General features: G+C 42.2%; 2 protein-coding genes across 5 annotated transcripts in view; both read left to right on the top strand.

Moving 5' to 3' along the window:
- Nucleotides 1–174: 174 nt before the first annotated feature.
- myd88 (MYD88 innate immune signal transduction adaptor) lies at nucleotides 175–4,017 on the top strand. Its single transcript, XM_020087502.2, has 5 exons — nucleotides 175–668; nucleotides 1,629–1,751; nucleotides 2,468–2,645; nucleotides 3,043–3,134; nucleotides 3,215–4,017. The coding sequence occupies exons 1-5, from the start codon at nucleotides 359–361 to the stop codon at nucleotides 3,367–3,369; spliced, it is 858 nt and encodes a 285-aa protein (XP_019943061.1). The 5' UTR covers nucleotides 175–358; the 3' UTR covers nucleotides 3,370–4,017.
- A 415-nt stretch (nucleotides 4,018–4,432) lies between these two features.
- oxsr1b (oxidative stress responsive kinase 1b) overlaps nucleotides 4,433–14,833 on the top strand; it is a 36,245-nt gene continuing 25,844 nt past the window's right edge. For 2 of the 4 annotated variants that reach the window (XM_020087500.2, XM_069512066.1), the window contains exons 1-2: nucleotides 4,433–5,010; nucleotides 12,176–12,288. In XM_020087500.2, the coding sequence (XP_019943059.1) occupies nucleotides 4,941–5,010; nucleotides 12,176–12,288 (183 nt within the window). In that variant the 5' untranslated portion in view covers nucleotides 4,433–4,940. The remainder of the gene's footprint in view (nucleotides 5,011–12,175; nucleotides 12,289–14,833) is intronic. The other 2 variants (XM_020087501.2, XM_069512067.1) reach the window with 1 other exon arrangement.

The following is a 14,833-nucleotide window of genomic DNA, read 5'->3' as shown; positions in this document are numbered from 1 at the left end:
CCCTTACAAGATAAACAATTCAGTTTTAAATCTTGTGGGAAAGTTTCTGTTTGCAGACACTTAAACTCTGTTAGCGTACATTTCATGTGAGTTTCCACTCATCTGATCTCTATCGCGATAACACTGGTGAGTTTGAAGGGTGATCCAGTCGAAGAGCTGCAGCTTCGGTGCGTAAAAACAAAGTTACAATTACCATCTCCTCCCACGTGTGACGCACTTTTACGCACAGACCGATTGACATCACTTCCTGGTTTTGTTGTCAGGTAGACTGTTCACCACTGAAGAAACTTCCTCCTGCTGACAATGACAACTTTTTACTTGTTTTAACTAATCACAACAAACCTCCACCTTCACCATCATGGCCTGTGCAGACTCAAAAGTGGACCTGTGCACGGTTCCTCTCACGGCGCTGAACGTGACGGTGAGGACCAGGCTGGGGCTCTTCCTGAACCCCAGGACCGCCGTGGCCTCGGACTGGAAGGCGCTGGCGGAGAAGGTAGACTTCGGCTACCTGGAGATCAAGAACTTCGAGGCGCGTCTGAACCCCACGGCGGTGGTGCTGGACGAGTGGCAGGCCCGCTCCAAAGACGCCACGGTGGGGAAGCTGCTGGGCATCCTGGAGAAGCTGGAGAGAAACGACATCCTGGAGGATCTGCGCTCCGCCATCGGTGATTTAAAGTTCTTCTGGAAACTCATTTTACTGACACGTGTATAGTAAAATCACTATATTCAGATTACATAGAAATGTATGGATTAAGGTTATTTCCATCGCATGTTCATCCTGTACCTTGTACCGGAAACTAGTCACATGTCTCCATCATCTTCACACTCGCTGTGTAATTATATTATAATCTATTAATAAGCAGACGTATCTTTCACATAGGCCTGGGTGATATGACTAAAGAAATACAAATATAACGTAATGATGATTGATTTGTATTATGGTGTCATGCAAACTATTTTAAACTGTTTCCTATTTACTTTCATTTTAATCTTTTCAATGTGCAATAACAAAACAAGTGGAGACAAGTATAACAGTCAAGGGACATGAGACAAACTGACATAAAGACAAACAAAAAAATTAAGAAATACTAAATGCATAAATAAAGAAGGAAACAAATCCAAGCAATGATTACAATGAGTTTCCTCATCGTAAAAAGAGGTAGTGTGTGTGTGTGTACTAAGAAACAATTTCAATAACTATAATAAACAAATAAAGGATCTTAAGATTTTTTGTAAAGATTTAGAAACCTAAACCAAACTTATAAGCATTAAGATTAAACAACCATTCCGCTCTGTCATCACCAGCGCACCAGAACATTTGAACAAACTTTTCATGTTATATTAGGTTCTTTATTTAACTCATCATAATAAGGACAATACAGAAGAAAATGTGATTCATTCTCAACCTCTCTTAATTCACACAACCTGTTTTTAACCTTGAGGGCCAGAGGAAGGACCTTTGGCTCTTCCATTCATTTGCTGTAACATAAAATCCAGTGACAACACAATAACATGATGTCTTTTAACCAGTTTTTTTTTTCATATTTCAAGATAATTATTTTCACGCCAGCTGTAATAATCTCTATGTTCACATGCACCATATTCATTCATTTCCTCTTTATCAGATGAGGATGTCAGGAGGTACCTTGAGAGGATGGCTAATCTCCCACTCCAGGTTCATATTGTTGACAGCTGCGTCCCTCGCACCCCTGAGAGACATGGCCTCACCCTGGAGGACAACCTCGAGGGTCAGTATCTATGTATAAGCAATACTAGAAAGCACTGTCACTGGTTAAACACATATACACATGTCAGCTACTCACCATAGTATCTTTATTTTTTTCTGGTCAGAGACAATGAACAGTGGTGGTAATATCTGTAGTTTTTCTACAGTACTGTATAAAGTACAATTTTAAGGTACTTTTACGCAGCTTAATGCATCTACTACAATACCAAGAAAGAAGGATTAATGTTCATAAATGCATATCAGCTGAAACAAGTTAAAAGTGGAACAGTGAATAACTATAATTACTTTTTCAGGTTTTTCAGGATACGTCTTTCTGTAAGGAATATCTTCTGTTTCTCTCTCTCACAAATGACACACACATCTAACAATTTAAAAATGACTATAACTATGTGATGCTTTTACAATAGCTGTTTTTTTGCTTCACATTGTGACAGCAGCACAATTTTCTATGTTAAGTTACGTACAGGAAAAGCTCCAACTCCAATCTGACCAGTGATCTGAAGCTGTGATCACACATCCGCACCACTGCAGCACTACATCTCCCTCTTCATGCTTCCGTTTGATGCTCATATTTTATTTCTGTGACATAGATTTATTCCAGCTCTGTGGAATAAAATCTTTAAAACAAGTTTATCATGTGTAGGTGTTGTCTTGAGTTGTGTAACACTGATCTTTAACAAAATAAACTAAACTTAAATGAAATGAAACTGGTTCCAGGTGCACCTGAGCTGTTTGATGCCTTCATCTGCTACTGCCAGAGCGACTTTGAATTTGTCCACGAGATGATCCGTGAGCTGGAGCAGACTGACTACAGGCTGAAACTGTGTGTGTTCGACAGAGACGTCCTCCCAGGCTCCTGCGTGTGGACCATCACCAGCGAGCTCATTGAGAGGAGGTGGGTTATACACACATGCTGACCGTGTCAGGCCTATGTTAACAAAACAGATTTGACTTGGAGATCATTTCGGGCAACGGGTCAGATTTGCAGTACGGAGATCTGCGGGTTTGCAAAAATTGACCCGTGCAGGACTCGTGTGATGTGTACCATCTCCAGTCAACAGAATATATTCCACTGTCTGTGTGAAAGAAAAAAATACAAATGTGATGTTCAGAAATACAAAAGACATTAAAGTTTCAGGCTTTGTGAAAAACTGATCTTCACTAATAATAATCGATTTAAATGTAGATGGAGAAGTTTGCTTGAGAGAAAGAAATCAGTTTCCAGTGACCCAAAGCCAACTTGCTGAAACTCTCCTTATTTTCTGGCATAATGCATGTGACCATCTGTGCAGGTGTAAGAGGATGGTGGTGGTGATTTCTGATGAATACCTCAACAGCGATGCCTGTGACTTTCAGACCAAGTTTGCTCTCAGCCTCTGTCCTGGTAAGTTGAGTTGTCGTCGGCTCCATCCTGCTTTTGCATATCCAAATTTAAATTACTTTTACTTCATTTTCCCTTCACAGGAGCCCAACAGAAACGACTTATCCCAGTGGTGTACAAGCCGATGAAAAAGCCGTTCCCCAGCATCTTGCGCTTCCTCACCGTGTGCGACTACACCCGGCCCTGCACTCAGGCCTGGTTCTGGACACGACTGGCCAAAGTTCTTTCACTGCCCTAACCACGGACCAGGCTGCTAACTGTGGCTTCATATACCGTCAAAAAGGTTTATGTTGGACATTGATAAAACATTACAAGTTCAAGTGTGCGCAGCTGCTTGTGATCTGCATCCTGCTGGCATTTGAAACCCGCCTTTAATTTCCTGTGTGTAAAGAAATTAGAATTGCGCCATTCATAGTGCACGAGGATATAAAATATCAGCAAAGTTCTCTGAGAGCACAAAGCACGTTGCCATTATTATGATGTTATAGATTGTGCTTGCCTGCCACTGTTTTGGATTTATGCGGGTTATCATGGTATGGAGGATATGTTGATAGTTAGAGCTGTATATACGTAACACTGTGTAAACGCTCTGTCATGTGTCACCCTGGCCTCTTCCTCTTGAGTTAACGCTGAGATGAGATTGAAGCATAAAGAGGAAGACGTGTTGTGATATTTCCCCCCCCGCTGCCTCTTTCTCTCTGTCACTTCCTCCCTCACCGTCATGCCTTTACTGTTGATGTTGTATTTTTTGATGTTTTTCAGAATAATTTTATTGTAATTTTATATTTTACTGTTTTTTCAAAAATACAATTTATGCATCTTTTCAAGGGCACTGGTCATGAATTATAATTTATAAAATGATAAATCACTCAGCAGAAGCAGAGCAGTTCCTGTGGTCCTCCAGTGTGTGTCGTGATTGCGCAAGTCTTGCGTGTAATAAAATCCACCGCCAGAGGTGTCGCTAATTGAACGCTGCAATAAAGACGCTCTTTTACAATTAACACGCGAACATCCAATCACTGAGCGGTATGCGTGGTGCTGTCCAATCAGGAGACAGGATGCCCTTGGACTGCAACACGCCCTTTTCCAGACGATGTGCCGTAGGAATAACGTCGACCCAATATTTTGTCTTTCAGGCAACGGTTCTATCTTGATAAATGAGAAATAAGACATTATAATATGGCTGTTGTCTCTATATTAAAACACGGGAACGTGTGTTGAGTAGAGCCGCGGAAAAAAGGTCGGTTTTATTGCGCCGTGAGAAGAATTTATACCTGCGAGTCAAGACTTAGGGCAAAGGCACACAACACAATGACAGTCCGCCATTGATGGTGTGGCGGAACAAAACGGTCTGATTCGTTTTGTCTCATTAATAAACACATTTTAAAGTGTCAGATCTAATTAAGAGCACCACAGCGTGTATGAGCATTAACAGTAGTAAGAGCAGTTTTGCGCAGCGCAGCGTTTTAACCAGCACGGCTCGTTTCTATGTGTTTTCCCGGCTCCTCGTTAGCCACAAGCTAACGTCGATAGCAATTTCCTCCAGCGGTTTCCGGCGCTCACGCGGTCCACGCTCAACATGTCCGCCGGGAAGGTCCACATTCGCTCGGCAGGAATGCGGTAGGCGGGGCCGCTCGGCTGGTGTCAAACTTTGGGAATGACAGGAGCGCTGCGGGATTCGAGAAGAAGGGGAAGTGTCGCCCTGCTCGGTCCTCTCTGGATTACTTCGACTTCTCCCTCCGCCCCGTCTCTGGAACCAGCAGCTCTCCGCAGATAGCGCGGCCTCCCCCCGCAGCGCATCCCTCAGCCATGTCGGAGGACGCGAGCTCCCAGTCCTGGTCCATCAACAAAGATGACTACGAGCTACACGAGGTGATTGGTATGTGATCGTTAGCCTGTTTAGCTCAACGTGTGTGTGTGTGATTCGGCTGTGTGCGTGTGGCTACAACATGGAGGGTTTCACCGCAGCTGGTGCGAGCTGCGATGTGTTTCAAGTTAACGAACAGAGAGCAGGAGGCATCTTCTCTCTGCCGAGCCGCGTTGAGTTCATCGCGTTCGGCAACTTGGAAATCCCACCCGGGCGGTGTTGTGACTTGCACTCAGTTGTGGAGCCGGTTACTCCGTCCGCCGGGGCTGTGCCGGAGACGTAAACGAGCGCTGCAGTGTTACTGACTGGTTCGGCTCGGACTATTTTCTGGAGAAGAAGCAGTGAACGGCGAACTCTATACTTTCTCACGTGTGCGTTTAAGCAAAGAGGCCGTCTAATCTGTGGAATTCCATTGCAAGACTATTCATTCGATTTTTTATGAATACGCTGGTGTCAGTAGTTTAAACATAAAGCGGCACCAAAAACAGACATTTCTCAAAGTGAGCTCATTTTTAAGGAGTACTTTGCATTGCAAGTGAATGAACCACGTAACTTTACTGCAGGAAAACACAAATGTTATTATTAGATTTGTATTGTGTGCGTCCACGCCCATTTCCAAATAAATCACATAGATATTCATGAACATGTTTTTCCAAAACAGCAGTGTCACCATTGAGTTCAGAGATTATATCCCTCAGTGTTTGACGGGCAATTTACTGCCTGAATTAATCCATTAACACATTCTCTTTGGGGATTAACCTGTATTATGTTGCTTCTGAAAAAACGAATGTAATAATTAATCCGATAATGCTCATCAATACTGCCTTATTTCACCTTGCATAGGAGTGAACTTGGATGTTGATTGCTTTTAGGTTATATGACTTTTTGAATCTTAAGGATCTGCATCTCAGGACTTCTCCGTTTTCCATGTGACAGGAGGCATATTGCACATTTCCTGTGTAGTGTCAAACCGTGGAGAGTCCTGATAATGTCTTACAGGCTGACCAGCCAGAGAACTGACAGCTCTCTGCTTGTGAAGTTGTGAAACGTCCCACCCCATAAATAGCCGATCCCCTACTACCTTTGGCTGAATTTATTTTTGAGGAAGGAGCAGCAGAATAAGAAGGAGTGTGTAAACGTATAATAAGAGTATTGTCCTCTCAAATCACTTAGTTTGTGCCTCTGGTTTACTTTACCCAAGTGGTGTGTGCTTCCTCTACAGGGAATCTGTGTGTTTATAGAGGACCCATTCTGTGGGCCCTAAATTAACCTTCATGTGTATTTTTAAAATACTCAAATTTAACTTTTACCCATTTCTACATTTCCCCATGTTTTCTTAGAAAAGTTGAACCTGGGCACCCCACAAGATGACGCCCTGCAATCGGGCGTGCACACAGAGATAAAGCGCCTCTTGTGCAGATGCCTTCTCCTCGCATTTTCCTACGCAGTCTGTGACACAAATTGTCAACATAGGTTTTAAAACTGGTCAGGCTATTTCAAGGCTGGGCTGCAGCAGTACTTACCTGCTAACTTGTGGCCGAGGAAAGGGATCACGATCATCAACTTAGCTGTTGAAGTGAATTGTGTAGTTAGCCGACTTTCTTCCCCCCTGATTTTATATATTACCTAAATCTGAGGGAGCTGATCTACCTTGTTTATCCTCTAAATTAGCAGAGCCCTCATGCGTGAGCCTTTGTCCCTCGAGTTCTCATGAACAAAGAAACCTATTTGGCATCTGCTTCTGTTAAACCTTGCCTTCAGTCTCACAGAGCTTTTTCCTTTCTTCTGCCCTCTCAGACAGTGTTTGCTTGACTATAATATTTTTAGCTAACTTTTAAAAAGTTTAAAAATCAAGTTGCTGCAATCACATCTTTCAGGCCCTTTACATGCAGTAAATGAACATTGAAGAGCTTTTCTTTCCTATCATGTAGAGTGGTCAGCACACTGAATGGAATCTGAGTTTTCCTCAGGCTTCACATTTGCCTGTAGAACACATTTACCACTTGTAGAAGTGTGTGGTCATATTTTGAATTGCATATGGTCAAAGTTGCACAATCAGTCAGGGTGGGCTCTTGTGTTTATTCAAGGAGGTGGGTGGCTTAACACATACCAGATTATTACAGCCTACTGTTCTTAGACATTCATATCAAGAGACTTTTAGTTTGAATCTGTCTGATTGCAGCAGAAACAGGAACAATGCTTTGCCCTTCTTTTTAGACTTGCAGTGTTATTTATGTTTTAACTGCTTATGACATCACTGATGGAATCAGAAGACTGGATTATATCAAATCAGTAATTTTCCTCACCTCATGCTAATATTCCAATACCACGTACAGTACAGGACATTCACACAGGTTACTAGAAGGTTGTGTAAGCACTCAGACCGTCCTTTGGGGGAGATACTGTATACGCTGTTTCATTCTGCAGCCCTCCTGCTCTGCTGGAAGGCTGGTGTGGAGAGGATGACCCTGTATACCCAGCATGTCCAGCAGAGATATTGTTTTGGTAACTTCCCCAGGGAAAGAGGACTTGTTATTACATGGTTCACACCCACTCTTTTCGTCCCAGTGAGCATCGGATCATTCTGGACAGAGCCCATGATAAAAAACAGTAAAGTACAGCTCTCTCTCTCTCTCTCTCTGATTTTGGATCATTCGTGTTGGCACATCTGGACTGGAAAGTTTCTGCTCCCACTGTTTGTAACCACTGGCAACCATGTTTCCTCCCTGTTGCTTGTCCCTCAGATGGTTATTGAAGACGTCAGTATGATCATCTTCGAGGAAACAGGAGAAAACCCTTAGGCCAATATTTGTGTAATTTAATGTCAACTTCAATGTTTGGGCCTCGTTCATCTTCAGAATATTACATCCTGTGAAATGTTTGGGGCAGGGGGGACACTAAGAGGCACTGTCTGGTTGTTCGATTGCTAGTCATGTGTTACATTTCCTCATTGTACCTTTGAATAATGTGTGGAATGTTAGTAAGGTATGCAGAGGAAATGTAATAACAGACGAGTGACGTCAGGCTGCGAACTGGCCAGGAAAGACAAACTGAGAGCCACTGCCACGCTGCTGGTCACAGCTCATGAGGGAAGACATTGACACAGGCCTCACACAGTGACCTGCTCCACTGAGAAGCTAATTCAAGGCCAAGCTAATCTGATCTGAAATATTATTATACACTACATACACCCGGAACAGTGAATGTTCTGTCTTGATCTCAGGGAGAGCTTTTCTTCAGCTTACGGGCTAAAGGCATGCCCTTGCTTTTGTAAAGAAGCTTGAACGCTTAAGTCCACTGTGAAGACAAAGTGCCAGTCGTGCATGTCCCATTCACTCACTGCCAGGTTACAGTATAATAATCGTACAATTTCCCAAGATGGACTTGTTTGGAGGAAACATGCTTACAGAAAACACCAGCTACCTTTTTCAAAGATCATGATTGTTTTGTCAATATTTTCTCGCTCAGAAGTGATCAAGTTGTTTCACGCCGTCTGCAACTTTTTTCACTAGCGAGCAGAGGCCTTTACGTCTACAGCTGGAGCTGATTGTTGCACACTCAGCACCGCCAAAGTAAATGTCAGGTCAGTTAATGAGCTCAAATGAAGCCATATTTAAACACAAAATACTGAGTGAAATCTAAACTAGCCCAGAACAGATGAATCAGGACAATGAATGCATGACTTGCTCTTTGAAAGTTATTGGGAGTAGTAAAAGCTCTTGGCTAATTGCTGGTATATGTATATATGTTAATTATAGAAAACAAAATTTAATTATTTGCGCTTTTTCTCTTAAGAAAATGTTTTTTTTTGGTGTTGCTGGCATTCAAAAGTTAATTTTGAAATGTTAACAACATAATGAAAAAATGAAATGGAAATGGAAAAAAGAAAAGAAACCAAACATGGAAACAAATGAAGATCGGCAAACCAACACAGTCTACATGACTCATGCCCTCGTCCCTGTCATCACGCCACATTTTCAGCTGGATCATTTTCATTAGATTTTGCCTAATGTGGTAACTCAATATATAGATTTGATTAAGCCGTGCACATCCAAAACAAGCTAAATGTTGTTGTGCCTCTGGAAATAGAAAGCTGTCAGCCGAAGAACTTTGAAGCTCTTTTTTAATGTTCTTAATTGTATGGTTAAACAATCGTTTTTTTGACTCCTACATTTAAAAAACACACACACACACACACACACACACACACACACACACACACACACACACACTATCCCTTGATATGCAGCCTTTATGCCCGTGCCAGACTGTTTAGCAGATTAGATGTTTTCAAAGCCCAGTGCTCTCCATTTGTGTAGATGTCTGTTTTTGTGTGTCCTCTCATTCTGAGAGGATGGTGGTGATGTTATCTCTGTGAATGATAGAGATGCGACGCTATGTCACTTATTTTTATTAACATCTGACATTTTTGAGTCTTAAGCCTTTCAGTGCCTTCATAGTGAGGCCAGCGTCAGTGAATGTGATGACAGGAATGGGGCTGTGTGCATCATTGTATAATTACTCACTACACAGCTGTGATTGGAACCTCAAAGGCCTGTTGAAGTATTGGAATAATCATGTAACTGGATACAAACAGAAGAGGCAGTACTACTCTGAGCAGAATAACCTTGTGCTGAGCTTGGAAGGAAGTCTATGTTAACTCAAGGTCCCAGCTGGCTGCCTGATTGAGCCTCTACAGGTCCAAATGACTTACAGAGCCTCTGCGCCCTCTGACCCTGCCTTCTGAAAACCCAACATCCCCCTTTTTCCATCCTCTCCACACACACATACAAGAACACACATGCTTTCTAGCCTGTCCAGCCACCCATGACTACTGCATGTTTGTTTGTGTGGAAGAATTTACACTCCAACATGTACAGGGAAACTGGCCCCCTGTGGTCCTGAACTCCAGCATCACTGTTGAGTCTCCAGAGATTCATCTGGTATCGGTGGTTTTGCATGCGCGAGGGAGTCGCAGGATATATTTACTGCCCTGTTCAGCCTCTTAATATTGAGCAACAGCTGAATGAGCCATGATAACTTGGATGCTGGAGAATTGAGCAAGGCCAACCACACTTTATCATAGGTTGCCATTCATTACATGGCACTCATTACAGCATTTAGAAGTAGACTTTTGCATGTACGCCGATGACAGTGACCCCTGACTATCTTTAAATTGCAGGAAATTACAAGGAAATTGCAATTTTATTGGACATTTTAAAAGAGTAAGAGTTTATAGTTAATCTTAGTCCCTGCTATATTGAATTGGTTTACACAGCCTGAGGATATAATTATCTTGAATGAAAACATTTAAATAAAAGCTGGTCACATCTACAGGGAAAGCTTTTCTTTTTAATTAAAATCAGTGTTTTTTTCTTCTTCAATATAGACCCGTTATTCTACCCTCCATACACTGCAGGCTCAAGGAAAACTCCAAACAATGAGCACTTTGTTAATATTTGGGCATAGCTAAGATGAGGGCATGGGAGGTTAGGAAAAGCTTACTGGAGGGTGGACCGACTCAGCGCTCACACTTTTCTCTCACTGACGCCTGTTGCCAGAGGAGAATGTGCTCGCAGCATTGCTCAGCTTCATGTATGCACCAGAGATCTCAGCGAAACAGCCGTGTGTGTGTGCACTGCGGTAAATGAGAGCTCTGGGGGTTTGTGACATGACCTCTCACAATGCAGGAACAACAGGCGTACCTCCTTTACAGGGGGAGGATTTTAACAAGCTTTTAGTCAGGCTACCACGTTTACCCACCACAACAGAGGGGCTGGTGTTGCTTTCACCGTGTGTGTGTGTGTTTGAAGATTTGAAGGTTTGGTTGGACACACAGGTGTCGTAGATGGTGTGATATTACAAAATGTTCTCTCACATTCTTAACAGAGATTATCCCGAAGGCTTAAATTTAGGAGTACAATCAGAGTATAATCAGAGTATAATCTATGTTTCGTTTGCTAGTAAATCAAAAATATTTGTTGTGGTGGTTTAAACTAGCTTTGACTTCCAACTGTTACTGTTATCAACTCAACTCTATGCTCTGTTAAGTCTTATGGAAAATGAGACAGTGCATAAAATTCCCATTTGGAAAATAATTGAACAGCAACACTATTCAGTTGTGCATACTCCAATACTACAGGTATTATAACTTGGAAACTCCAGTTTTTCTTTTTATTCCTTATTTTTAGATCGCCTTCAGGGCCAAACCACTTTTGAAACATTGCATATATTACCTGTTCATCTAACATCAAATTGTGAATATGCCAAAGATATGAGATCCAAAAGAGGAGACATTTCTAAATGACGTACGGTCCCAAGCTTTGGGGTCATCCAGTTTAGCAGAGTCACTGGTCAGACCTGTGCCATCAGCCGGGATTTGGGAAAGCAGATTCATAATTGATGAACAGATAGATAAGCTGCAGAGAAATCAGATGAATTGTTCAAACAGAACTCAGTTTAACCTTCTTGAACTCTGGGGGATTGTTAGGTAATAGATAAAAGCTGGAGTTAAGATGCTGCAGAAGCCATGATTTTTGGATGAAGATAAGGGTCAAGGAACGGACATATGACTGAAAGAAGCCAGAGGATGAGAACAAAGCGTGAAATGAATGAGCTCAATGTGCCAAAGTTGGGTTCTTCAATGGCAGATAAGTTTTGCATGTCGTGAGATGACTTAAGCCATTTTCAGACATAAACACTGGATAATACCCAAAAGATTGGTTTTGGGAATTTTCCAGAGTTTGCCTTTCACGTATGATAAACACAGCAAGAGATTGTCTGGGTCAGACATGTTCACAGCAACAGAACAATATCAAATATTCTCAATTAAGAGTCGGCGTATCAGTAGAGCATGCAGGAGGACATGACGTGTAAATTCTGCTTATTGTTGAACAGTGTAGACATCGACAACGCGCCCACTCGCTCGGGGTGAATTTTCCAGACATATTCCGCTGTATTCTCTCACGGACTTATTCTCCAGACATTTTACCAGGAGGCTGGCAGGAAGAATGCTGGAAAATGTCTGGAGCAACTCACTCGGACATTTGCGTTCTCACATACAAACCCTCTGGATTATTTCAGGAGAATGACCTAGCTTAGTGCATCTCTGAAAGCAGCATAACATGAATACATTGAATGATAACTAATGTGATCTTATGTTGTTTGTCTGTTTTAGGGAGTGGAGCCACAGCGGTGGTTCAAGCAGCCTACTGTTTACCCCGCAAAGAGAAGGTGGCCATCAAACGTATCAACCTCGAGAAGTGCCAGACCAGCATGGATGAACTCCTGGTAAGACTCAAAACAAATAAACAAACTATTTGTGTAACAGGCAATACACAAGTATTTTTGTGACCTTGCTACTTCCCCTGTTTGATGAAAGGGAGCTCCTGGGTAACAGCATGATATTTTATTTAGGGCTTTGTCTCCATGGGCTGAGTGTGGATGGAGTCATTTCCACCTCTGCTTTTCATTACTGGTTACTACTCTCAAGCCCTCCTCCATTGGTCCCTGTCAGCTCAAACACTATCCTGGTTGTTCTTTGAAGGACGGCTACTGCCAGGAAACTATTAGGCCACAGTGGGACATCTTCCTCTGGGCTGTACGGTGCCTTTATTCCCTCAATGCAGTCTTGCGCTGCAGCTCAGCACATCATTTACTGTATGACGTGGTTTTTACGATTTTGCTTGAGAGGTGGAAGGATTATATCAAGCTCCCCGGCACAAAGATGATCATGTGCTCGTTTGTGACTCGTGTTCTGGCTTTGTAGACGGCAATGTTTCCCACATACAATGCTGTATGTATTTGTCAACCCCTCTTTTTTGTAATAAGTTGTTTTGAGGCTTTTATAGTATAAATAGGAAAAGATGTCACATTACCTGGCTTAGCCAAAATCTAGGGTGAAGGTAAAGCTCTAGCTGTCACTTACCATTTTGTTACTTCATACTGGTCTGACACAGAGAAAGAACTTGTTATTAACTTTGACCAGAAGCCTGATTGGGACTTTTCCAGTCATCTCCCCGAGTTCTCATCCAAAAAGAGAGAAATAAGTATTGTCTAAGCCTATATGTGTGCATGGAAGATCATGGCTACAGATTACTGTCAGGTTTCTCACTACTCACTGGCAATACTAAACTGAGGAGGAACCCCTCCCCACGGTTTTTGGAGGATGAATCAGGGGAATGTTGCTCCCGGATTCTTGGAGCAGGCGGTCACATGGAATACAGTGAGGTCGGATTTCCTGCCTTTGCACCCCCCCCCTCACCCTCTCAAACCAATTCCACAGCCTGCTGAATACCCAGTTAAATGGCGTGGAAGCATTAAATTGAACCTAGATTGCTTCTGTAAAGAAGCGGCTTTAAAGGAGAATGTCGCAAGATTTCAAAGAAGCCTGCATGTCTTAAACTTGACCTTTGACATTTTTTTTTCGTTTGAGAAAGCAATAATCTGTCACGTCCCTGTGTGTAGGGGGTGTGTTGTCGTTATTGCGGGCACAGCAGTTTGATGGACAGGTGTTTTCAAGTGACTCAAACCTCAAACTAGATTAGACGATGAGGAGGTTTGTTTACAATTTGAGTGCAGCGCAGCTTTCCTCATGTGTGATTACACAAGTGCACAGCTATTGCTTATGATTGTTTTTCTATTTTGTAATGTCTGGTACACAGTATAAACCCATACTGTGACTTAGGTCAGACTACTCCACATGTTTTAGTTTGATTAATGCTTATTTAGAGTGTGACCTTATTCAATATTGGTATTCATGTATAAAATGTCCGTCGAAGTGAAATATTATTTTCTGGCACAGAAAGTGATTTAGAGGTATATGTTTCCTCAGCATTAATCATCCTTTAGTAAGTTTCCCCTTCAACTGCAGATCGGCAGCTTCTCTTTTCTTCTGTAGTTTTGCGTGTATGTGCGTGTGTGTGTGTGCATGCTGCAGTGACATTGGGTCATAGTGAGCGCGTGTGTGAGGCTCTGAGTAACTGATACTGACGTAACATTGCTTCTATAGTGGCTTCTCTGTGTCTCTGCCATCAGTGTGATACTGTGGCACCAGTTTGTGACCCAGCACTGTATTCAGTTCGTGACAATAGGTCATTTATTTATTTTTTCTTTTGCTCAGTTTCAAGGTCCTCAGACTTCCCAAATACTCAAGAGATCTTGCCTAATGTAGAAAAATGCAACTGGCAGGGACTGGTCTATTTCCTGGAGAATCTGTTTCTAAGTCTTAAAGGCTTAACATAGTCAAAGGATATAGAGCACATTTTTTGATTCTGCGCATGTCACTGTAAATTTATAGACTCATCGCAATCACAGTTGAATGACTTTACTGACGTCTCTGTAAAAACAGAAATCTGGGTTGTCATGACAGGGAGAAATCTGTCAAAGTTTGCTGACTCAATAAACCAATGTGATTTCCATTAGGGAGTGAAAAACAGTTTTATTAGATGTGTGGATGGAGGGAATGCAGGGGCGGTCTGATGTTATTTATTTGGATAATTGGCCGCCTGTCTGCTTGCTGGTGCTCCAAAAAGCATAGCAAAGCCATATTTTCACTTAATTCAACTTCTGCCAAAGGCTGTGACTTTTTGACACATTGTAAAACTGGTCTGTTCATATAATGACAAAAATAAATCATTTAATTGTGACCTAAAAGATAGCTCAGTTTATCACTAATAAACTGATTATACGTAGCTCTTCATTCTAAAATCCCCTCTGGCAGATGGCTTGCAGCTATCTTGAAATATACTATGCTAATACTATGCAGCTCTTGTCGCACAGATGGTCATTGTCACAGTGCGTTTGACAATAATGTCCTACACAGGTAACCATAAGT

Source organism: Paralichthys olivaceus, chromosome 17 (assembly GCF_024713975.1).
Source record: "Paralichthys olivaceus isolate ysfri-2021 chromosome 17, ASM2471397v2, whole genome shotgun sequence".
Lineage (NCBI taxonomy): Eukaryota > Metazoa > Chordata > Actinopteri > Pleuronectiformes > Paralichthyidae > Paralichthys > Paralichthys olivaceus.
This window is presented reverse-complemented; position numbering and strand designations above follow the sequence as displayed.

Coding starts and splice junctions, on each gene's coding strand:
- myd88 (XM_020087502.2), top strand. CDS start 359: ATGGCCTGTGCAGACTCAAAAGTGGACCTGTGCACGGTTCCTCTCACG. Junction 669..1,628: donor GGATCTGCGCTCCGCCATCG/GTGATTTAAAGT, acceptor CCTCTTTATCAG/ATGAGGATGTCAGGAGGTAC. Junction 3,135..3,214: donor TGCTCTCAGCCTCTGTCCTG/GTAAGTTGAGTT, acceptor TTCCCTTCACAG/GAGCCCAACAGAAACGACTT.